Here is a 26,973-nt window from a genome sequence, read left to right on the forward strand (position 1 = left end):
GAGAGTGATAGTTCCAGTGCAGCCACAAAGCCACAAGGTGCCCTGGCCATGTCCTTCCAGCGCACTACTTTCTCATCATCCATGGCTTGTAGAGATAAAAATCCCTTCCTGAAGGAAGTCCTGTTCCTGGCTTCCATCATACGGAGGGTTCACCCATGAGCCCTAAAATAAGGCCAAAGAGAGAATAAACAGCAAATGGCCGGGTGTCTTATAATAGTCATATATACCGCATAGGGTACAAGTGCCCGTACATACTGTGCTTCTTATCAGGGAGGTGTGGAGGTGTGGGCACTGCTTGTGGCACCTTAGTAAATAGCTATCCAATTATCTATCAATCTACAGGGAAATTTCCCGGTGGGCCGATGCCCAGGACCCTCCTCACTACCGGCCAGTGGAAGGTTTTGGGGATGTATTTTGTGCTGCACTGTGATATTTGCCTCTGTTGGGATTATATAATGTGCTGCAATATAGTCCTGCTGGTTCTGCCTTCCATCAGTTTGGACCCAACTACAAAACTGAGCCATTTTTGGTATTTTTTTTCCAGGGCCACTTTAAGCTCCCAGTCTAACCAGTATCTATCTATCTATCTATCTATCTATCTATCTATCTATCTATCTATCTATCTATCTATCTATCTATCTATCTATCTCATATCTATCTATCTATTTTATATCTATCTATCTATCTATCTATCTATCTATCTATCATCTATCTATCTATTATCTATCTATCCATCCAATATCTATCTATCTATCTATCTATCTATCTCATATCTATCTATCTATCTATCTATTTTATATCTACAGGTATCTATCTATCTATCTATCTATCTATCTATCTATCCGTCTATCTATCTATCTATTTATTATCTATCTATCTATCTGTCTGTCTATTATCTATCTATCAATCAATCAATCAATCAATCAATCAATCAATCTAATATCTATCTATTTAATTTATATCTATATATCTGTTATCATTCTATCTATCTCATATCTATCTATCTATTTTATATCTATCTATCTATCATCTATCTATCTATTATCTATCTATCTCATATCTATCTATCTATTTTATATCTATCTATCTATCTATCTATCTATCTATCTATCTATCTATCATCTATCTATCTATTATCTATCTATCCATCCAATATCTATCTATCTATTTCATATCTATCTATCTATCTATCTATCTATCTATTTTATATCTACAGGTATCTATCTATCTATCTATCTATCTCATATCTATCTATCTATCTATTTTATATCTACAGGTATCTATCTATCTATCTATCTATCCGTCTATCTATCTATTTATTATCTATCTATCTCATATCTATCTATCTATCTATCTATCTATCTATCTATCTATCTATCTATCTATCTGTCTATTATCTATCTATCAATCAATCAATCTAATATCTATCTATTTAATTTATATCTATATATCTGTTATCTATCTATCTATCTATCTATCTATCCATCTATCTATCTATCTCCTTCTATCTATTGATCTATCCATCCTGTCACCAGACACACCTAGTTGACATCTCCGTCCTATAGACAAACATAGATGAGACGCAGATAAGCTGCTGGTGCTGTTCACCTCCTTTCCATAGATAATTCTAGATATAAGGTCGGATCCTGATACCGGATACAGAACCTCCTCCCAGACAGAAATCACAGACACAAACGACAACAGGACGTCGGTGACAGGAATGGATGGCATGTACTATGTAACTGTCGTTCAGTAGTGCAGCATGTATGAGTTACACATTACACGGTATACATTGTATATCTGGACATTTCTAACAATATTATGGGTAACACCGATTTGCTTTGATACCTTTAGATTAGCTGTAACGTAACATACACATTCGTTTCTCTATGAAGGCCGCCTGTCACAGGACGCTAGGCTTACAGAGCTCTTCGCTGACAATCAGTAAGGCCCAGTACATATAAAGGCCGCTCAGGAGGTTGACTGCTGCACTTGAGAAGATAGGAAGCTACAAGTCATGCATTGTGCCGCTTATCACATGAGCATCAGACGGGTGCAATTACAACAATTATAGGATTGTTAGAAGATCCCACCAGGATGAGCTGGACCTTCTGATAGAAATATGTTCTTCATTAAAGGGATTGTCCACAATTGAATAGTTTTTTTTAAATTTCACCCTCTCCCCACCGAAGGGAAGAATACTTACCTGTCTCGGGCTGTCTTCCCTGCACTTCATGCCCAGCATGTAAACTTCTGGCACAGACAGGGTCACGTGGCCCCTACAGCCAACGACCGGGTCACATGTCGATTGTTGACATGTCACCACTGAGACCAGTTGTTGGCTGCAGCGGCTAATGTGACTCTGTGTCTGTCCTGGAGGTTTACATGTGGGGACTGAAGTGCAGTGAAGACTGCCTAGGAAGGAACAGAGTGGCAATGAGCGGGTAAGTAGGCTTCCTTTCACAGGTAAGGTGGGGAGGGAGTTGAAGTTAAAAAACAATTTGATGGTGGGCAACCCTTCTAAAGTCTAATCCTACTTTTATAACCATTGCTAAAATAAAAGATAAAGAAACTTTGCAAATAGCCTCATGTAATGATCTCCTACTGTTTTGTATCTGCAGCCCCTATAAAGACTTATTTGTCTCCATGACTACAGATGAACTGTGTAGTCTGATCCTGCAGTCATATTCTCTTCTATCTACTCCCTACGCCTTACTAACATATCAAATGTGTCTTCAGAAGAAGTACCTGTTATGCCAGCAGTCCGTGCCCGCTGGTGTCTCTCCTCCCCAGGCAGGCATGGCCGCACGAACACTCACACCTCCTGCTGTCCAGGCATGTTGGTGGCCCATGCCCACTAGCATTCCTCTTTTCCTAGGGGGTACAGTCGCCAGAGAGCTCAGACCGCTGCCTGCTAGGCCTCCTCATCTCCTTCCTGCTGTTCCTTAGGGTGTGTGCTCTCCGCGACATGGCCCAATCTGTCCACAGCCGATGGCTGCTCTCCCTGGGTGATATAAGCACCTTCCCCTTGCTAGTCCCTGCAAAGTTGCATTAAGTGCCCTTGTTTCACCTTGTCCTGAGCCTTGGCCTGTTTACTGGATTGAAGGCGCTCTGCCTGCCCTGACCTTGGTGTCTCTTGATCCACCCGGCTCAGCTGTCACTGAACTGAGACTACTCCAAGAGGTAGTTGCCTGGTGGTTCCTCTGCAGTGAAGACCAGATCCCCGTATAGGGTGAAATGGTGAAAACCAGGGGTACCACTTAGATAACACCCTAGTAGCTGTAAGCCAAATATGTTCAAGTGACATAGTGGGTCCACAACTGCTGGCTTATCGTAGGAGGCTGATGGAATAGGATAAGGCTGCAGGATCAGACTAAATATGGTTTGTTTGTAGTCTGTTACATGGAAATTTGCAAAGTTGCAGTAAAACAAAAACTGCACCAGTTATGAAAAGTCCAATTGAGTCATTCAAGTCTATAACCATCTTCTAATCTCCTCCATCCCCAACCACGGCAGGGTTTAAATCATATAAAAAGAACAGAATAGTATAATAGAACATAGATGGATTAACTAAAGAAAAAAATGTGGAGGGTGGCTGCGCTTTACAGTGCGCTCTCCTTTGCTTCGGGGGTCCTGTCCTGGATATAGGAGCGGTTCCCGGAGATTGGACCTGCACCGATCAGACATTGGAGGCATATCCTAGCAAAATGCCATCAGTGTCTGAGATGGGAATACCCCTTTAAGGCACAGCCTCATAGGTGTGACTCCAATCTCTGGGACCCCCACCTTTTTTAAGAACAGGGGCTCCCTAATCTCCATTCCACCCGATGTACAGGCTGCAACATAAAGGGACCATGAAACACCTTTTCTCCAGATAATTTCCTCACCTATAAAAAAAAAATCTCTTTAAAGTAGCGCTGTACTTTCAGTAGACTTTTGATTTGTTCTAGGGGACAAGTCAAAAGTTCAGATCAGTGGGGGGGTCTGAGCACTGAGACCCCCACAATCTCTAGAACGAGGGGAGAGAAGTTCCCGCTTAGTGCATTCTCTCTCCTCGCTGCAGGACAGGAAGCGAGACGGACTCAATGGAAAGTCTATGGGCCCCGTCTCGTGCAGCGAGGAGGGAGAGTGTGCTAAGCGAGCAATTTTCTCTCAACTCATTCCAGAGATCTGTGGGGGTCTCAGTGCTTAGACCAACGGTGATCTAAACTTTTGATAAGTCTTTATGACATATCAAAAGTTTACTGAAAATACCATGCCACTTTAAGGAGCATTTCTTCCTTCAGGAGGTTGTTTTTTTGGGGAGGGAAAATGTTAAATACTGATGAATTGCCATATTACCAGAATAACCTCTATACAAGGGGGTCTATACTCTATACAAGTCCCAGAAATGAAAAAAAGAACCCTCTTCCATGTGCCGGTTCATATATCCCATCAACATTCCCATTCCCACATTCAGGAGAAGATAGCTATGTGCTTGTTCCCCCATCTCCTTCACTCTCCCAGAGGAGACATGGAGTATGATCGCCTGCCAAATTCCCCCCATCCAGTTTTGTAGTGTTGAAGTATTTGTGCAGATGGGGAGCAGATTCACACAGATGCACATGGGCAAGGGAAATAGGCTGCAGCCTTCTGACCACAAGCGGTGCAACCTGCTTTCTTTTTTGTCCTTTTCCAGCTCATACATTCTTAAAGTGGTTGTCCAGTATTAGAAAAAAAATGTCAGGCTTTTTTCCAAAAATAGTGCCACATCTGTCCACTGGTTGTATGTGGTATTGCCGCTCAGCCCTATTCACTTCAGTAGAGCCAAGCTGCAATACCTGACACAAACCATGTACAGATGTGGTGCTGTTTTTGGAGGAAGGCAGCCAAGTTTTTCTAATTCTGGAAACCCTTTTAAACAGTTTTCAAGAATTTATGACCATAGAAACATGCCAGGCCTTCCCACTGGTGGGGTTCATGCTCCAGGAACGTCATTAATCACATAGGACACTTCAATGCCCTGTTGGCAGCCTTAGGGCACTTTATTGGCTTCACTTAGGACAGTTAAAGCCATAGACAGAGCCAGTCTTAGAGGTATGTGACCTGAACGAGTGTATAACTGCTGAGGGAGGCACCTGGAGCTTCTGATGACCTGGGCAGCCGGAGCTTTTGATGACTTAGGCACCTGTAGCTTCTTATGACCTGGGCACCCAGTGGTTCTGATTACCTGGGCACCTAGAGCTTCTTATGACATGGGCACCCAGAGCTTCTGATGACATGGACACCTAGATCTTCTGATGACCTGGGCACCCACAGGTTCTGATGACATGGTCACCCAGAGCTTTTGATGACCTGGGCACCTGGAACATCTGATGATTTGGGCACCTGGAGCATTTGATCACCTGGGATCCTGGAGCTTTTGATGACCTTGGCACCCAGAGATTCGGATAACATGGGCACCTGGAGCATCTGATGACCTGGTCACCTGGAGCTTCTGATGACCCAGGAACCCAGAGCATCTGTTGAACTGAGCACTTGGAGCATCCCTAGTTTATAATTCAGCAAGGTTACTTGGACACCTTATAGTAATGTTAGTGGGGCACTGTATAGGTGTATCATTTAGTTATTTGGGCAATGAATAGTACAACATAAGGAGAAGGGGGCTTCAATAAAATATTCTGTAGAATGCTGGCCTCGTTCATAGACTGTACTGTATTCGCCTAGCTGATAAAAACTGTCCATGTGCTGAGGTCCCCACTTACAAGAACTTCTGACATCACCCTGATGTTACCCTTTAAAGGGAATGTGTGATCAGAAAATGACTTATGGTTTAATTCCCGTTTTTATGTTAAACATATTTTCTTTTTGGTCATTTTTTTCATGCCACTATTTATATTAAAAAAAGAAAAAACTAAAACTAAACCTTCTCACACTGGCCACTCAGCCTAAAATATGTTAAGACTTCCTCTTCTTTGAGAGCAGCTACATGGACCATAGACACAATGGTCAGACGCTGACCGCATAAACTTCTATGAGAGAGTTTTCTAGGCGTGCTCTGCGACCTGTGCAGATGTAGCAGAGTTAACACACACACATGGAGAGTTATCACAACTAGTTAACACGTTGACTGTTAACTCTGCTGCAGATAAGCTGTGATATCACCTATTGTGAAAGGTGGATCCTGTGTTATCTGTATAGAGGTGTTACTTGTCATTCTAATCCTGCCTGTGGTGACAATAATAATGGATACTGAAAAGTTACCTGAAGAGAACAGGACATTTTGACCTATTATTAGTCCTATTAAATTGCAGAATTACATTTTTTAAATCTAGTGATAAGGAAAATGTAAAGAAAAACTCAACAAAAATTCAAAAAAATATATGTTTAACGTAAAAACGTGATTTCAAAAACAGGTCATTTTCTGATGACACATAACCTTTAAATATCATCAATATCAGGATAGCATTCAGTAAAAAAGACTAATTGAAGAGCACCTTTAAAGAACTCCTTTAAACCCCCAATACTTGGCTACTTTCTTCTAAAAATAAGACCCCTTCTGTCCATGGGTTGAGTCTGGTATTGCAGATCAACTCTACTGAAGCGAATCGGGGTTGACCTGCAATACCACATGCAACCAGTTAGATAGGTGTGGCGCTGTTTCTGGAAGAACGCAGCCATGTTTTGCTAATTGCAGAAACCCTTATGGATCTGAAAAAAAGGTGTCATGACTAATACGGAGAAGAATATCCAAGAAAATATGGTTGGAAATTCCAAAAGACTTCATTTTTTATTAATTATCTCCATTGATCAGTAGATATGCAAATGTGGGATAATGCCAGCGTGGTGACACGGGATGATTGACATTTCCATTGTGTTCTTCCCACACAGTTTTACACTTTACACGCTAAGAGAAAGAAATACTGCATACAAAGGCTGCACCTCTTGTTAAAAAATATAATTTATTCAAAAACACACAAAGCCCAAAGAAATTTTAAAATCATTGTATACAATGACATCATTGCGTGTGGACCAAAAATATGTCCAACACACATACCTATATGTCCAACACACATACCTACAGCCACCAAGTTCTAAATAGAAACATACAAACGCCGCCAAGGTAGTACATACTTCATGAATAAGGCATCAAAAAATGCAGAATACTTATCAAGTAAAAAGGTAGGCGGACATGGTGTGCAGGTAAATGCGCCCCACGCGTATCGCCAGTCAGAGCTAGCTTCCTCGGGGGTCCATCAGTGATGGCGATACGCGCGGGGTGTGTATGGTTACATATTAATACCGTTGCCATTTATTTGGTGTGCCCCCCCCCCATCCCTTGCCATATTTCTCTGTTACAGTTTTACACTTTAAGATGTGAAATACAAGATCAATGAGTGCCATGATATATTCTGTTGTGTGTTAGGAAAAAAAACGTGATTTTGTTTGGAGAACCTCAGGCGAACTGCATGTCATCTGTCATATCTGATTTATTACCACAGAATCACATTACAGGGGAGTTTCACATCCAAAAACAGCTTCCAAGAGCACTTACTTTAAAAGGAAATATGTAGAAGAGGATTATCATCTGCCGCTCAACAGCTGTAGTCATAAAGTACGTTTCATCTGTTTTACTTATTCTGTTACATCACTGCCACCGCGTCTTATGTGTGTATTACGCCTCCTTCTGCTATTGTTATGATGCTGATAAAAGATGCCATATTGTGTGCTGTCATACTGGAGAGGGGAGGAAGGAAGGAAGAAGGGAAATAGATAGATAGATAGATAGATAGATAATATAGGGATATATAGATAGATAGATATATTAGACAGATAGATATGAGATACAGTAGATGACAGATATGAGATACATAGATAGATAACAGTCAGATAAATATGAGATAGATGATAGATAGATAGATAGATAGATAGATAGATAGATAGATAGATAGATAGATACTCAACTCATTTGGACCCCCACCCCTTGAATGTTCTCTCTAACCCTGTTATCACATGATCACGTTGCGTGTTGTATCCCCCCTTATCTTCTTGGCTTTGTTTTCCGCCATGTGTGTTTCTATTTTTGCAGAAGCATTTAATTGAATACACCTGTTGTTAACGTTTCTGCTCCATTTTAGCTTTTATCAGTATACGCCCCACCACCACCAAGACGATGTACGGGTGACACCAGGAAGACTAGAGCAGCTGCAGTTTACAATTTTTTTTGTTTTTTTGTTTTTTGTTTTAATCTTGGGGCTCACTTACTAATGTCTCCCCATTTTTTTATGTCATCAGTACCAGTTTTAGTGACTGTGAAACATCGGCGGGGGTGCAGAGGGATATAGTAAAATCCTGGACATCCCTTTTAAATGGTTTGTCTTATAAAGTCAACTCCTGCCCATCAGCCCTATTTGGGCACATGAATGTCATATAGTTCAGAACCCCCTTTTTTATGAACTAGAACCAAGTCGATCTGCAGGAGTGGTTCCCACTCTTTGGACACCAGCTATTCAGGTGTTACATGGTGTGCGTGTCCCTACACACTGACAAGTGTCCAAATATAAGGAGACACATGAGCAATCGTAATCACCAGTTGTCAATGTATTCCTCTTACATCACAAGTGCCAGGTTAAGAGCGCGATCAAAAAAATACAAGTCAATCAGCATTTGTTTAAAGCACCTTTAAAGTGCCAAAAGGGCCAAAGGGAACGAACAATCATTATTACGATCATTCATCCACTGGTGGATATTTGGTGTTAGTCATGCCCTCAGGGATGCTCTTCTAAACCCCGGGTGGGTCACTGATTCTTAATTTGACATTTGCGTCTGGCATACATTCAATTAGTGACATCATGTGTAGTACCTCAGAACTGTGAAAGTGTTAATTTGGTACATTACTAAAATGATATATGTGGCATACTAGGCTTTTTATGTATTTCCAAAAGCTGACTATAGGTGGCACTGTTTAATTAATTAGGCCCTGACTCAGCAGAGGGAACTAGCTTTCCCCTCTGAGGGAAAATTGCTTTCTAGTTAGTATTACATCTTCAGTTCAGCTCTGGCTGCCGTTTAGGGCAGATGTAGTTTTGTTTTCGGCTTTGCTTGTGAGAGAAGCAGATGCCTAGGAGCGTGTGCGAAGCTGTAGGCAAGGAAAGAGGCTATTTCTCCAGGAGAAACATCATTCCTGTGAAGGATAGACTCTCTGAGGGAAGGAGGAACGGATATCCAAAGACTGTCTAGGATCACAAGGCTGTGAGTGTTAGCAAATTCATTATGGCTATAGACTTTGCTGCTCGTGGAAGGATTAACAGTTAACGACACCTTTCACACTTATATAACGGATTGGCCAACCGTTTGTAGGATTTGCATTCTGCCATGGGAACTGCAGTGCTTATTTTTGAGAGTTTTGCATGCCTGTGATCATCTTGGAAAGGTTGCAACGTGTCTAGAAGGAGCTCAGGGTCGACTACTTCTCTTATCATCATTGTTGCCATTTTCCTATATACAGCTCTTGGAAGAGACTGCACGTTGACTTGCCATGAAACTATACTGTTGGATGTACTACAACTCCCATTCTGCACTTTAGTAAATAGAGACTTGTTTCTTTTCGACAACTGGCCTGGGGTCTGACTCCAGCACCATTTGCCGGCCACAGCACCTACATCTCCTGCCTTGAACCTGCACCAAACCCACAACACCAAGGGCACCCTAACTACTAACAGGCAGACGCCCCAATATAAGGGTGTGCCCCAAGGGCCCTGGCCCTAGGGAGCATTGGTGTGAGGATTGCCAAAGCCACTCCCATCCTTCGCGGCTTGCGGCACATGTGTCCTGTCGCATCTGCCAGACAAAGTCAAATATAGATGGCATCATATTCACAAGGGGGCAAAACATTGGCAAGGATGACTGCCAATGTTTGGTTTCCTTACTGCCTCCCTCAGGGACTACAGTCAGATCGTTTGTAAATGAAAAAGAATAGCATTGAATCAAAACCAGTAATTGGACCCAGTAGTGTCTATTAACTGGGAGCTCTCCATGGAATTATCTTTGTAGTTAAACCCTCCGTATTTTTATTTTGCTTAACTCTGATCTTGACAGGATCGATGGATGGAAATCATAAGATAAAATAAAGAAATAACTATAATTATTTAGATAAAATTAAATGATGTGTGCTGCCCAATGGAAGGCACAGACGGACAGGCGGCAAACAGGCTTAGAACGGGTTGTAATTTACTCTTTCTTAACTGAAGAGTAGGCAGTGAACGGATTGAAACTGTATAGAATAGGCTTGGATCACAACAGTGATCATGATTATAGAAACTCAACTTCAGAATAGCTTAGCTTCTGAATGCACAAGGTGCCCCTTTCCGGAGATGTCTGACCCGAGGATGTGTCTTTTGGCTCGTACACCCCTCTGCTCTTTTAAGCTCTGCTTGCCATCAGCTGCTCCAGTATCTGGCAAGTTCTGCTGCCAGTAATCTGAACCAGAACCAGGAGGCTATAACTTGTGTCTCTGGTTCTCCATTCTGACTGATTTCCTACCTGAGCACTGGCTCTGACTGAGCTATACCCTCTGCACACAAGTGCACACACTGGAGCAGCCAGAGGTTATTGAAGTCTCTGTGTGAGGTACATATACATCGAAGCCTGTCAATCACCTCTCTGGAGGGGAAGGGAGGTAGAGCGCTCGGCTCAAAAATACACCAAATTTAAACATATTGGTTACTGGAAGTTTTAATATTCTCTTCCTACATAGAGCAGCATATTAAAGGGGTTGTCTCATCTGAGACAGAGAGGTGCTGGTCCCACCTCTGGGACATAACTCTACAACGTGAAGGAAAGAGCACCGCACATGCGCAGTGTGTTCTCCATTCATTTCTATAGGTGTTATGAAAAGTGCCGAGCGAGCGCACTCAGCTATCTGGCAGCCAATTGGCACTGCAACCAATGGGCACCATCATAATGTAACATACAACATTACAATCGGGCGGTATGTTATAATTGTGTGATGTGGCCCTTATGGTTGTAATGTCCTGCCAGACAGAAACATTGGGCACCACCCATGGGTCCTGTGTACCTAGCCAGTATTTTTTAAGGCAGAGTAATCCCCTGCCAAGAAAAAAATGGGGGTTAGTCAGCACATCCCAGTGTGCAGGTGCACATCACCATGTGGCTGAAGGCGCAAAAACAAACAAAATATAACAGCACTCTGCAAACACAAATAATAAAGTAAATACAATTGTGCCATACACACTATAGAAAATGTACTAATGCTACGTTATAGGGGGCGTGGCCTACCGCAACATGGAGTAGAACGCGCTGCAGACCGCTCCTGCCCGAATCCTGAGTTTCACAGATCGCTGGTGAAAGCGAACCATACCAGAGGAGTCCCAGGAGTTTGCGGATCCATCTGGAACAAAGAGTGGTGGTGGCAGTCATGCCGAAGTGGGGGGAAGAGCGGCGCGCGCCCAGACAGAACGGAGGGCAGTCAAGATGGTGCTGTGAGTCGAAGCGTGGCAGTGCGCCTCAGTAAATGTGCCAGGGTGATAGAAGGGGCCAAGGACTGGTCACAAGCAGCTTGGACAGGAGACAGTTTCTCCTCAGATCAGGAGGATCACTCCACAGACGAAGAGGGGGAGAAAAATCATGGCAACCAGGTCCCTCTGCCCCAAACAAAAGCTCAAGGGAAAGAAATCCCTCATAAATACACTGAAAAGGAGCCTACCCTTAAAGATATTATGAAAGCAGTCGCTAGCTGCAATAATACCCTAAAAGCCCTCAACCTCCAGGTGGGCAGCCTAAAAAGAAGATAAATCCCTGATTAGGCATGACATGCACAAAATCAATGAAAGAACCTCAGAGCTTGAAAAAAGAGTGTCAGAGATGGAAGATGATACTAAACCTCTCAAAGTGGTGGCTAAGGTGACGGCAAGAGATGTGGCAGCCCTATTCGCCAAGACAGACGATCTGGGAAATAGATCATGCCGCAACAACATCAGAATAGTGAGGGTCCCAGAAAAAACAGAGGGGACAAATGCCACAGAGTATATTGAGAAATGGCTGCACCAGCTATTTCAGGACAAAGGTCTGTCCTCATTATATGATGTAGAAAGGGCACATCGGGTACCCACAAGACCACTGCCTCCTGGGAGACCACCGAGACCTATCCTGGCCAAAATACTACACTTTAATGACAGGGATACCATTCTGCGGCAGTCACGAGACAACGTGGACCTGGTCATCAAAGGAGCAAAAATTTCCATCTTCCCGGACTATTCCACAGAGGTCCAGAAGAAGCGTGCAAGGTTCCTGGACGTCAAGAGGAGACTTAGGAACCTACAAATTCCATACTCTATGTTATTCCCGGCCAAACTGAGAGTAGTGGCGCTGGGATCTACCAAGTTCTTTAAGGGACCCAGAAGAGGCGGCACATTGGTTGGACTGCCATGAAAATCAATTGAGAGTGCGAGATAAGGATGCCTGAGAAGATGATCTCTGGGAACTTACTCTCTTAATGTATTATGTGTTGTCTCTTTCTTTGTTTCCCTGTTTTTTTTAGAAATGCAAAGTGACGAGGGACATTTCATCTGTTGCTGCTTCCACTGATTACGAATATAGATAATATGTTGATTCCTCTGTAGCAGGAGCGTGAGTAGTGCACAGCAAGTGCAACTAAAGAAAAGTTACTAATTCATATCTTGCAGTTAAATATTGCAAAGTTAAATATGCTGTTTCAAAAGGTGGGCATTCGAGTTAAGGAGACCGCTATGGAAGAGCTGTTTAAAAATTATTCCTGTTGGAATAGATCTGTTATACAGGGGAGGGGTTTTGGGGGGAAAGGGAGGGTGAGTACTCACTCCAACCTAGGGATAGGGTTATCATCACATTATTTGGAGGATCAATTTTATGGTTTATATCAAGACTATGACACGCATGACTAGGATACTCAGCTGGAATGTGAGAAGTATGGCTGACACGCGTAAGCGTCATAGTATTTTAAATTATCTATTGCGTTTTCAGCCAGCTATCTGCTGTTTACAAGAATCGCACCTAACCAAGGATACATTACATTGGTTAAAAAAGCCTTGAATAAGTTATGGAGCTCATGCGGTGTTATCCTCGCATTCCAGGGGAGAAAGTATATTAGTACATAAAAACATTAGATTTGAATGTATTAAAGAATATTTAGATGAGGAGGGAAGATTTGTATGTCTACTATGCAATGTTGAAGGCATTCAGATGATATTGGTAGCACTATATATTCGTCCGCCGTGTGCGTCGTCCCTGCTGAGAGTCATCCTTGAGTATGTGGCAGAATATCCCTGGAATTCGGTGGATGTTGGTGGGAGATTACAACTGTACACCAGACGATCGGATTGACAGATGTAGGGTGGAGGGATCTGGAAGATCCCTGGGAGGTTCGGCACTGTGCAACTGGCTGTATGGAGACTGAGGCAACTGACAGTATGGAAATACTCTTGTAGCTCGTCCACATACTGCACCTTATCTAGAATAGACTTAGCACTAGTGATTGATGGGATGTTTCCGATTGTTAATTCCTCCGATTATCTCCCCAGGTCGATTTCAGACCATTCCATACTGAAAACGGAGCTGGACATTGGGAGGGCTAGAATAGGGCCGAAAATATGGAAATGCAATGCAGTTTGGTTGCAAATTCTGGGGGACCTGACAAATATGACTGTATCCCTTAAAGAATATTTTACTTTTAATACAGGCACATAGCCTCCTCATGTGGTATGGGATGCTATGAAAGCATATCTGAGGGGGCTACTGATTAAGTCCATTAGTGCACATAAATCTAGATCTAAAGAAGAGGATGTCAGGGTACATAAGGAGGCTGGGGAGGCGGAAAAGGGCGTTTGGGGTAACGCCTACCCAAGATACCAGTAGGGGATTAAAAGAGGCACAGGAACAACTGAGATGTCATCTTCTGAAGGTCGCAGACAGAAAACGTACCTTTTATAAACAAGGCACATTTGCAGAAGGTGAAAGTGTAGGGCACACACTATCGGTTAATATCCAGGGCTCAGCAGGGTTCTTCATGCATTGTGGAATTGTTGGATTCTCAGGGGAGGTCGTGTACAAGTACAGTAGACATTCTGGGAGTGTTGCAGGGGTTTTACTCCTCTTTATATGCCAAGACTGCCAATTCTGAGGAGGAGATATTACAATTCCTTAGGGAAGCAAATCTACCCACACTTTCAGCAGAGGAGAGGGAACAACTAGAGGCGCCTATTGAGATGGAGGAATTAGAGTAATCCTTGAAAGATATGGCTAATGACAAAGTTCCCGGCTTGGATGGTATCCCTGTGGAGACATATAAGAGGTTTCAGGGCTTTTTATTGCCAGAATTACTGAAGGTCTTTAACTATTCATTGGAGGTGGGCTGTCTTCCAGCTTCTATGCGGGAGGCCCTTATAGTAGTGATACCGACACCAGGGAAGGATCCAAGACTTCCCGACTCATACAGGCCAATATCCCTCCTAACGTCGGATGTTAAGTTGTTAGCAAAGGTTCTGGCGAAAAGACTGTCTAAGGTTATACTTAGCATAATACATCCAGACCAAATGAGCTTTATTCCCCAAAAATCTACAGCTATCAACATTCGCAGAGTATATACTAGCTTACAAATCCCGGCAGATAATTGTGGGGATAGGGACGTTTTGTCACTTGACGCGGCTAAGGCCTTTGACAGTGTGGAATGGGGATACCTCTGGGGTACGTTGAGTTGTATGGGCTTTGAACAACGGTTCATTAAATTGGTGCAAGTCCTATATTCTGATCCAAGAGCACGTATTAGGGCTAATGGGAGTGTGTCTACCTACATCCAGCTGGCTATGGGTACCAGAGAGGGTTGCCCACTATCCCCCCTCCATTAAGCCTTTAGCGGCGGTGGTGCGTAGGTCCCTAGACATCAAGGGGTTCCAGTATGGGCAGAAAAATAATAAAATTGCACTATACTCTGATGACACTCTTCTGTTTCTGGGAGATACGACATCTTCCCTATCGGCAGCTATGTCTCTGTTGGACAAGTTTGGCAGTCTGTCGGGCCTTAATAATAATTGGCAAAAATCAGCGCTAATGCCTATTGATGGCCAGGCGGTATCTGAGATAGCCAACGCTCATAATATCCCCTGTGTAAACAATATTAAATATCTAGGAATACAGATTTCACCCAGGACTAAAGGCTTTGAAGAGTTAAACCTCTCCCCCTTTCTTGCGAAATTTAGAAAGAAGACAAAAGCATGGAGTAAATTGTTTCTTTCCATTGTGGGTAGAGTGAACCTCCTTAAGATGGTGATGATGCCGCTGCTTTTGTATGTGCTTCATAATGCCCCAATATGGTTACCTTTGGACAGGTTTCATAAAATTTACTCTACAGTATATTTAGAGAACTTATATGGAGAGGAGGTAGCCCAAGGATTAAACTGGAAACATAACAATACTCCAAAACGGCGGGGGGTATGGCAGTACCAAATCCTTGGATCTACTACCTAGCAGCACAATGTCAGCATCTAAGGGGTTGGAAAGACTTTTCACTGGCGGATATGCTAGTCAGATCCTACAGCAAAGAATGGGAAAGAAGGACATAATGTGGATACTGTAAGGGGCGAGGAGAGGTACTCTGGAAGGCAATATCCCTTTGTTAGGCCTCATAAGGAGAGTATGGGTGAAAGTCAAGCAGCTGAGAGGCGTTACGGGAGTAAGTGAACTAGCTCCGATCTGGAACAACTCCCTTCTTCCAGAGTTCATTTCACTGTCAGGCTTTCAAGGATGGGAAAATAAAGGGATTCATAGGATTGGCGATTTAGTAGAAGGCGGTAAGTTTAAATCATTTACCGATATACAGGAAAAATTCCAGACTCCTCGAACGAGTTTTTACCAATATTCACAGCTACGCCATGCGTACGATACTGTGAGGAAAAAAGGAAGTACCATAATTAAAATAGATATCGCCCAAAAACGAATCCTTACAGGAAGTGTAAAGAGAGGCTTGATATCTATGCTTTATCCAATGTTACTGGATAAATTCTTAATTTCTCATCCGTTGACTCGAATGAAAAAGTGGGAGAAAGACCTGGGGGAGATATCACAAGGTCAATGGGAAGATATTTTAGAGGCAGCTCCGTTGACTTCATTGAGTGAGCAGGGGAAACTGTCCCAACTTTTCATCATCCACAGAGTATATAAAACACCAATATTCTTAAAACGCATTGGGGTCAGAACAGACGTATGTTGCCCGAGATGTAATATGGAACCAGCGGATCTGGTTTATATGTTATGGAATTGTAAAAGTTTAGATACTTTTAGGTTTAGGTACTGGACAGGTACAGTATATTAGAGTTCATATACCAGAATACGGCAGTTAGGGTAGAGAGATATGTCTCTGAAGTAGGAACGGATGATTATAGCAAGATAGCGGTGGGTAGATTGTTGTATGTGGCCAGAAAACTGATTGCATTACATTGGATACAGTCTAGCCCCCAACGTTGCAGATGCAGATTCCACATGCATGCCGAGCCCGCTCTATATTAAACCTCTTAAGGTGCCACAATGGCCTCCATTAAATCAGGGAATGGCGGGCAGGCAAATTTTTTTTTATACAAAATGTATTTGCCATGAGTCTCACATTTATAACGTAGCAATAGCATGACATTTTCTTTTTTACTTCGTGAGTATATTATGAGAGTAATCCCCTGCCTTAATGAAAACCAGGCAAGTCCAAAAAAAATTGAAAAAAAAAGTTCAGGAAAATGAGACCCACATTAAGCCATTGTGTACTGACTGGCATGTAAAGTGCTGCAGGATATGTCAGCGCTATATAAGTAAGTAAAATAACAATAAAAGATATGTGGCCAAAAATCGCTCTCAGGGCCCTGCTCACCATGTGTCCACTGTACTTGAAAAGACTCGTTCACTCTGCCTGGCAGCAATGCTCCATTGTAAGGAGCAGAGAACATGACATCATGGAGGCTGACATAATAGACGGACCACAGCAGCCTCATTCCTGCTCTGCCCATTGCCCGTGACACTCCGTGGGTGGCGTGTCTGGACGGGATGGAAACTACACACACTGGATTTTATGGACTGTAAGATACTCTGGATGGACTATTTAAAAAACCTACATAATAAACTAATTCTACTTCATAAATATAATCTTACATATAGATATGGGATGGACCATCACTCCCAAGAAATACAGCCAAAATTTAAAGAAGAGACAAAATGTTGCCTGATTTGCTTGTACATAGAACACAATGGAAGATTCCAGTTGCCTCTTATATTCTGACGTTCACAGAAAGTGAATCTAAAATCACGTAAATTGACTCCCCAAACCATAATAATAACCTAAGAGCCTCAAATAAGATAAAAGATTCCCCCTTGGGGAGGAATCTTCCTGGAAAATTATGGGGTAGCCTTTGTTTAGGCTTAGGAGGCAAGTGCCTACATGTTGTGACCATTGCAGTGGGCCCTTCAGGAACCGGAGCGGAGGATAAGAGTGGTAGTGGCTCTAACGATATGTTGTCTTGTGCTGGTCTCCCTCAGGTCGTTGCTCCCTAGTGCCATACAGCGTAAGGAGGGTGCACCCTTTCTTCCCTCGGGGCACACCCTGATTCAGGGGCTTTTGCCTGATGGTAGTTTGGGGTGCTCCTGATGTTGGGTGTTTGGATGCGTGCAAGGCAGGGCGTGTAGTGAGCAATGGTCAGCTTGTGGTGTGGTAGGAGTCAAAAAACCAGGCAGAAGTAGAAGAATCAATATCTCTTTTTATTGGGTGCAAAATAGGGTTTTGTAGTACATCCAAGATCAATCTGGACACAGTGCAAATTCTTTCCCCAGATAGCATTGTATGGAGGCTGGCAAGATGGCAAATAATGGCACTCTTGGTAAACTATCTTGCTAAAGTCTCTCTCTCTTTTGAATCGATGGTTGACAATTCTAAACTGGCAAATATGGCTGTAGTGTCCACTGTGGGATACAGGTCTTTAGAGGCCGTGGTTAAGTGTGACAGGTATCTTAACTGTAGTCCCTCACAAGCAGCAAAGTCTGGCTAACTTCTATGCTTGGACATACAGATTCTGAGTTCTTTTTCTTTCTCTCTGTCTTGATCTTTCTATACAGAAATGGTAACATTCACAGAGATCAGTTAGTCTCTGAATCCTGAGGCCTAAGGAGAAGGAGCACATAGACTTGCTTATTCCTTCCTGACTCACTAGGCTCGTCTCTCTTTTTCATCAGGAAGTGGGACCAGGCCACTCCTGCCCCTCTTGAGAGGGGTGGAACAGTGTGATTAACCCTGTCCCTGCCAACCGCACTGGACCATGCTGGGTGTACATACTCTAACATTACATAACATCACAAACTATTTGCAGATACCCCCTGTACTGGAGTACTGCCCTATGAATAGCTACTTGTTGTGTTGCTATATTTGAGGGGGTTGACCACCTTTTGAAAGGCGGGAAGGTTCACAAGCCGTTCTCCTGGCCAGACCTTCAAAAGAGAAGAATACTTACCTGCTCCACACCACAGGGTTCCGGCTTCTTCACTCCCCATCTTTGGGTCTGCTGCTGTCAACATCCGCTTTAACACCGCAGCAGCTAATCGATAGCTGCAACAGTGACCTGCCCCCCTTATGTCACATGACCAATTGACATGACGCAAAAGGAGCAGGTCACTGCTGCAGCCAGCGATTGGCTGCAGCGGTATCAAAGCGGATGTTGAGAGAAGCAGCTGAGGCTGGGGAGCGAAGGAGCAGGGACCTAGAGGCAAGGAAAAGGTAAGTATGCTACACTTTTGCAGGTCTGGCCAGGAAGAGGGTTTGCCAAATCCCCCTCAAAAGGTGGCCAACCCCTTTTTAAAGTGACACAATTACGAGATATGGAGATATGTACAGAGACTACATCTCCCATCGCAATGTGCAACGTCAGACGAGGTAACCCAGTTGCCGGATGCAGGGGACAGATGATAGTCTATGGACGTGAAATCAGACTACATAGAGTTCGGCTGTAGTCTGCAACCATGGAGACACATGAAGCCGGTGACACAAAGTTTCTTTTTTTTTTAAGATCGATTTTGATTGGAGCAATTAAAAATGAAAATTGTTGGAAATGAGAGCATAGACTTTCTAAGCTCCACTTATAACAACTTGACAGTCTCCGTGGAGAAACAGTCAGTAAGCAGTACCGTTAACAGAACTGGACCGCCAGAGGCAGATTGTTCGAGAGCCAGGGACTAATCATACAGAAGTGTTGACCATTCAAAGAGGACTTGTCCCCTCACCTTACTTGACTGTTTTAGCAAATACTTGTATTCTTCATAAAATAAGAGTTCTAGAGCAACCCTTTGTGTTATGTCGTCCCTCTGTTATTCCTCCTGGAAATGTATACAGACTATACACTGTCTGACACTACCAGATCAGACTCTAATGGCAAGAGGAATTATGACACCCAGTTGTCAGTGTAATCATACATTTCTTAGGAGGAATAGCAGAGGAATGGCACAATGCAAACTTCTAAGAAAGATGTTCCATAATTGTACAGTATATACTAAAACAAACATGGCAAACAAGCTGAAAACTTCTATTTTTTGGACCATGCTAAACAGCTGACGGCAGCAGGTAGGGGACGAGGAGAGCAGGACACAGTAAACCTTTTCTCATAGATTGTAAGCTCTTGTGAGCAGGGCCCTGACTCCTAGTGTTTCAGTTGCATATTAGCCGGTTAGTTTTGTTTCGTACATGAACTCTATGAATTTGCAAAGCGCTGTGGAATATGGTGGCGCTATATAAATACATTTTATTATTATTATTATATTGTGGAGCTTTTATTATCAGAAGCAGTGTGAATATGAAGTTTTGTTCTGCCAGGTTCTGCTCCCGCTAGTGCACGGGAGGCGGAGCTTTAGTGTGAAGTGGTCTCTGCATTGCACTGCTGCACAGAAACCACTACAGCTGTCACTCAGAGCAGTGAAGGTCCACCTCCTGGACACTTGCAGGAGCAGAACCTGGAAGAGTAAAAGTCCATAGTCACAATACAACACAAACAATATACACAGTCGAGATATTATGTGACATGTCCCACGGCTAAAAATGTCTGACATTGGTTGGAAGAGCATGACCAAGACTTCCAAGTGCTATCCTGTCCCTTATTCCCCAGACTGGAACCCAAATGAGCATCTGTGGGACCACCTGGATGGTCTTGTTCGCTCTATGGATCCTCCCCACGTCCCCTCCAGCAGCTATGGGATGCAGTCAGCATGGCTCCAGATACCTGTGACAACCTACCAGGACCTTACTGAGTCACTCCCAGCCCGTCTAGCTGTTCTCCAGGCTGCGGTTATAACAATCTATATACAGTATATACTGTATGTACGGCGTCTGCTTCTAACTCCACTGATAAATCCCAGGCTTCTGTTTTGGGTTTGTGTGAAGCCCCCGATCTCCACGGCCATCTCTTCTATTACCTCAGCGCTGGTGTGGCCGGAAATGTTTCCTCTCTCTCCGCCGCAGTCCTGCAAGCACTTACGTGGTAAAGAATTTTCCATCTCGCTCTATGGCACCGTATGTGTCATCTTTGGCACGGCGCCAGCTTTCATAAAGTCGTCTGAGTCCAAGCTTTTCTTTATATTTGCCAGAAGTCTTTGTGCTTTCTTTTTTTTTTTAAACCTTTTTGTTAGGCTCTGGCTGCGGTTTTTAGCTTTCGTCTCACTTCAAGTTCACGCATTCAGTGAAGTTACAAGTGCAGGCCTTACATGAACGAGGCATAATGGTGCCGACTCGTCATTTATTCCATGTGCCTCAATATGTCCAAGGCCGCATAAGGCAGGAACAGGAGACAGGGTAATGTCACCAGCCGCAGCGAATATAAATCTGTTTTGGTACAAGATGCTTTTTTTGGATTCTTGAGAATTTCTTGTGAATATATACGGCTTAACAACAGAGCTTTATCACATGGACTTCATTAGAAAATCCAGATATTTGCTTTAAAGATGGCTGCTTGGCTCTCCTGACGTGTCTGGTTTAGTAAATACTTGTATTCCAATGAAACAGCAATTCTATAGTGTTATTTTTCTCAGAATTGTCCTGTTCCTCCGTTATTCCTCCTGGAACTATAGGACTACATTGACAACTATGCATTGCGGCTTACCTTCGAGTGTGTCACTGCACAGTCAGACACTGTCTAATGATGTCACACATTATAGGGATTTTTTTTTTTTAAAGAGGACTTGTCATCTCTCCTCTTGTACTGTCCCTCTCGTATTCCTCCTGGAAATATATGACTATAATAACAGGAACTAGGATAACATCTCCATGATGGTCATAATCCCTACTAGTGCTGGTAGAGTTGTTTCCAGCTCCAGGCTACAGAAATTGATGACCTATACTCAGGATAGGTCATCAGTATCACATCGATGGAGGTTCAACCCTCGCCACCCCCATTAACCGTTGCGCCAAAATCTGCCTAATATAGGCGTATTTCAGGCTAATATATTACCCTCTTGCTCATCTGTCAGATGCAGAGTGTTGGACCCCCGCCTTAAGATCGCTTATCGATATCTGTAGCGGAGAACTTTAATATAACCAGTAAACTCTCCTGCGCTGCACGCTGCTGTGAAGTAAAAAGTGTTGACACTTAGTTCTTCAGTTCCTGTCATTTCTACCTGACAGATAAATGGGTCTTCTTGCTGAATGTGACAATTATTATAATCGTTTAACTACTCAATGGTTTGCTCAATACAGTTTGCTCAATTTAAAGGGTCTTCCCATAGACGCTTATGGTATATCTAAAATTGTCCGAAATAAGGGGGGCGTTACCACTGGCAGTGAGACCCCTACCTATCAGGCGAATAGGGATTCTCTAACCCTTGTTCGCCTAGATGCAGAATAAATGGAGAACTTATATATGTGGTTTTCTCCATTCAAGTCAATGAAAAAAACAGCTTCAATAAGCCAGTGCCAGGATGGGGTGTCACTGATCGCCTTGGGCCTGAGGAGTAGGGATCAGGAGACCTCTGCTATATATTAGACAGTTATAGCATAAATTGAATTGAGGAAAAAATTTGCCCCCCCCCCCCCCCCCCACATGTCAAATGCCAAATTCTCAATTCAACCCCTTCCTCCTAGCTCTACTGTTAAAGACATACGTGTATAGACATTTCATTTAGCCCTATGAAACACACAGGGTAATACAGCACTACATACTTATTATATCCAGTGACGTGTCCTCTGATGTAGACATACTCTTTCCTAATCTTCTCCATTTGTACCAGACCACCATGACGACTTCTTTCAGCCACATCTCATCTCGCAGGATTTGGCAGACAGACATGTTAGATTCCTCACTTTTCCATCATCATCCTCCTCCTGGTCACCCAACATTGTTATCCTGCTGCTATCCCAATACTCTGCCTGCTGTGCTCCCCAATGCTCCTAAATACTATACTGAAGAAATAACAGTGACATACAGATAGTCCCCCCCTCCTATACTAATAGTGCTCCCCGACTGCCCTGAATAGTAATAGTGCCACCAATAGCACCCCAATAGCAAGAATGTTCTCAAGAGTGCCCCCATATTGTGCCCAATAAAAAATAATAATGCCCCTACAGTACCCACAGTATTAATAATGCTTCCATAGGGCCCCTATTGGAAGCAAGCCCCCCCCCCCACACTATAGTGGCCCCAGCAGTAACAAGGCCCCTCTATAAAGCAGCTCTTAAGAGCCCCCAGTAGTAATAAAGTCAATCTATAAGGCCCCCCTATAGTGCCTCCAATAGTTATAATAGTTATAGGGCCCCCAGTAGTTATTATGCCCCCTTATAGTGGCCCTGTAGAAGCTCCAAGTATTTATAATACTCCATGTAGTAGCCCCAGTATTTATAAAGCCCTGCTGCAATGCTGTAGTTATAATGCCCCACTAGTACACATAACGGACCCCCTGTAGTGCTCCGACCTGTAGTTTAATGCTCCCTGTAGTGGTAGTTTATATAATGCTCTAACCCTCCTTCCCCCATAGTCCCACTGTAGTATAATGGCAGCACGCTGTTGTAGTATATAATGCTCTTCCCCCTGTAGTCCCTCTCCATGCCGCTGTTCACAATGCAGGCCTCAGACCTCTTCCGGCCTGTGGCCTGAGTTCCCACATCCCAGTGCAGGGGTTTGTGACCTTGTTTTCGCCTTTATAGACCTGGCACAGGAGGTCAAGGTGATGTCATTGCGACTTTCTGTGCCATTCTAATGCCCCATAAGCATCAGGTCTAGTAGCCTGCTGCCTATAAGGCAGGGACAGGAGCCATAGCTTCCCCATCTTAGATTTACACCCGCTCAGAGGCAGATCAGAGCTCTATTAGGGTAAATAGGATCTTACACTCTCCCTGCTGCCCTGTGCATAGTACACACAGCAGCAGGGAGATTACCATGGCAGCCAGAGCTTCAGTAGCGTCCTGGCTGCCATGGTAACCAATCAGAGCCCCAGGATTACACTACTGGGGCTCCGATCAGAAGCTGCCACTGCCACCAATGAAGAGGAGGGGATCCTGTGGCCATTGCCACCAATGACTTTAATACTGGGGGGGTTGGGGAGGCGCACTGTGCCACCAATGATTTTAATACTGGGGGTGGGGGGGGGGGCGATTTTAACCTCTTGGGGACATAGGGCGTACAGGTACTTATTTCACATCACCGCCGCGCCCTGGGACTCCCCCCCCTCGTATTAGCAATTGCGGCGGATTAACCCCTTCTATGCCGCTGACCGCGGCATAGAAGGAGATTGTGTTTGAGTGAGCCCATCGAGTCCCCGCGCTGCTGTGGCGGGGAGTCAATGTTTCAGAAGGCAGCCCGATGCCGTGCAGTGGCTGCCCAATGCCCTGCACAGCATCTCGACCTGCCTTCTACGGGAGCCGAGGAGATCCAGCATCAGGCTGGGTCTCCTAGGCAACCTGTTAGTGTATTACTCTGTGTAATACACTAACAGGCAATGCATTACAATGCAGATGTATTGTAATGCATTGAAGAGGGGATCAGACCCCCAAAAGTGAACATCAGAAATAAAGTTAAAAAAAAAAAAAAAAGTTAAAAAAAGTGTTTTTAATAAAATTAATCAAGTAATTAAATTAATAAAGTAAAAAAAAGATAAAAAACGCCCCTTTCCCCTTATTTTATAATAAAAAACTGAAAAAAACACAAAACATACATATTAGCTATCGCCGTGTCCGTAATGGCCGGCTCTATAAATATATCACATGATCCACCCTGTCCAATAAATACCATAAATTTTTTTAGAAAAAAAAAACGTAAAAAAAAGCAATTTTTGTCACCTTACATAACAAAAAGTGCAACAAAAAGGTGTATGCCCCCAAAATAGTACCAATCTAACTGTCACCTCATCCCACACAAAATGAGCCCCTACCTAAGATAATCGCCCAAAAAAATAAATAAATAAATATGGATCAGAATATGGAGACACTAAAACATAATTTTTTTTGTTTCAAAAATGCTGGTATTGTGTAAAACTTAAGTAAATCAAAAAAGTATACATATTAGGTATCGCTGCATCCGTAAGAACCTGCTCTATAAAAATATCACATAACCTAACCCCTTAGATGAATACCATAAAAAAAGTGTAATAGCAAGCGATCAAAAAGTCATACGCACCCCAAAATAGTGCCAGTCAAACCTTTATCTCATCCCGTAAAAATCATACCCTACCTAAAATAATCGCCCAAAAACTGAAAAAACTATGGCTCTCAGACTATGGAGACACTAAAACATGATTTTATTTTTTTTTTAAATGAAAGCATTGTGTAAAACTTACATAAATAAAAAAAAAGTAGACATATTAAGTATCGCCGCGTCCGTAAGAACCTGCTCTATAAAAATATCACATGACCTAACCCCTCAGGTGAATACCGTATTTTTTTTTTATAAAAACGGTGTAAAAAAAGCCATTTTTTGTCACCTTAAATCACAAAAAGTGTAATAGCAAGCGATCAAAAAGTCATACGCACCACAAAATAGTACCAATCAAACCGTCATCTCATCCCAAAAAAAATGAGCCCCTACACAAGACAGTCGCCCAAAAAACAAATAAAACTACAACTTTCAGAATTTGGAGACACTAAAAAAATCTTTATTTTTTTCAAAAATGCTTTGTTATGTAAAACTGAAACAAACAACCCAAAAAAGTAGTCATATTTGGTATTGTCGCGTCCGTGACAACCTGCTCTATAATAATACCACATAATCTAACCTGTCAGATGAATGTTATAAATAACAAAAAATAGAAACGGTGCCAAAACAGCTATTTCTTGTTACCTTGCCTCACAAAAAGTGTTATATAGAGCAACCAAAAATCATATGTACCCTAAACTAGTACCAACAAAACTGCCACCTTATCCCGTAGTTTCCAAAATGGGGTAACTTTTTTGGAGTTTATACTCTAGGCGTGCATCAGAGGGGCTTCAAATAGGACATAGTGTCAAAAAAACAGTCCAGCAAAATCTGCCTTCCAAAAACCGTATGGTGTTCCTTTCCTTCTGCGCCCTGCCGTGTGCCCGTTTAGCAGTTTATGACCACATATGGGGTGTTTCTGTAAATGACAGAATCAGGGCCAAATATATTGAGTTTTGTTTGGCTGTTAACCCTTGTTTTGTAACTGGAAAAAATGGATTCAAATGGAAAATCTGCCAAAAAAGTGAAATTTTGAAATGTTATCTTTATTTTCCATTAATTCTTGTGGAACACCTAAAGGGTTAACAAAGTTTGTAAAATCAGTTTTTATTACCTTGAGGGGTGTAGTTTGTAAAATGGGGTCATTTTTGGGTGGTTTCTATTATGTAAGCCTCACAAAGTGACTTCAGACCTGAACTGGTCCTGAAAAAGTGGGTTTTAGAAATTTTCGGAATAATTTCAAGATTTGCTTCTAAACTTCTAAGCCTTGTAACGTCCCCAAATAATAAAATGGCATTCACAAAATGATCCAAACATGAAATAGACATATGGGGAATGTAAGGTAATAACTATTTTTGGAGGTATTACTATCTATTATAAAAGTAGAGAAATTGACATTTGGAAATTTTCAAATTCTTCAAAATTTTTGGTAAATTTGGAATTTTTTTAATAAAAAAAATTATTTTTTTTGACTCAATTTTACCACTGTCATGAAGTACAATATGTGACGTGAAAACAATCTCAGAATGGCCTGGATAAGTAAAAGCATTTTAAAGTTATCACCACATAAAGTGACATGTCAGATTTGCAAAAAATGGCCTGGTCCTTAAAGTGAAAAATGGCCCGGTCCTTAAGGGGTTAATACTGGGGGGTGGGCGCACTGCGCCACCAATGTTTTTAATACTGGGGAGGGTGCACTGCGCCACCAATGATAATTAACGTTTAATACAGGAGGCGGGTGTGTCGGCGCAGAATCACATAGCGAGCACCCTGCCTCTGACAGGGAGCTGCGATCAGCGGCAGCAGTTAACCCCTCAGGTGCGGCACCTGACGGGTTAACTGCCGCTGATCGCAGCTTCCTGTCATATAGGCTGGACACCGCCTCCTGTATTTGTATAAGACGTTAATTATTATTGGTGGTGCATTGCACCCGCCCCTCCTCCTCCCGTCTCTCCTCACTGGCAGCGCGGCACAGGGGGAGGGAGAGAGTGACTCCTTCTCTCCTTTGCTGCTGAGGGAACATGTTCTGTGATAGCGCAGTGGATGCATTTTTGGCATATCGACAAGGTTAGATGCCGATACCGATAACTTTAAAAATCATGAATATCACCCGATAATATCGGTAACTCCGATAATCGGTCGATCCCTAGTCGGGACCAGGGCCGGCCTTTGGGGTGTGCGGGCTGTGCGGCCGCACAGGGCGCCATAGTAACAGGGGCGCTGGGCGGCCGACAGCTCGCAATGTAATCTGCGGCAGGCGAGGCTGCACTTGTGTTCTCCCTCGGGGCGCCCCCTCCATCTCCCCCTCCCC

The 26,973-nt window shown here is 43.1% G+C and overlaps 1 protein-coding gene across 3 annotated transcripts in view; it reads left to right on the forward strand.

The window, feature by feature from the left end:
• SERTAD4 (SERTA domain containing 4) overlaps positions 1-26,973 on the forward strand; it is a 52,993-nt gene that overhangs the window by 21,508 nt on the left and 4,512 nt on the right. For all 3 annotated transcript variants that reach the window (XM_040430372.1, XM_040430374.1, XM_040430373.1), the window contains exon 3: positions 7,482-7,594. In XM_040430372.1, the coding sequence (XP_040286306.1) occupies positions 7,482-7,594 (113 nt within the window). The remainder of the gene's footprint in view (positions 1-7,481; positions 7,595-26,973) is intronic.

The sequence above is a fragment of the Bufo bufo genome, chromosome 4 (genome assembly GCF_905171765.1).
Source record: "Bufo bufo chromosome 4, aBufBuf1.1, whole genome shotgun sequence".
NCBI classification, from domain to species: Eukaryota; Metazoa; Chordata; class Amphibia; order Anura; family Bufonidae; genus Bufo; species Bufo bufo.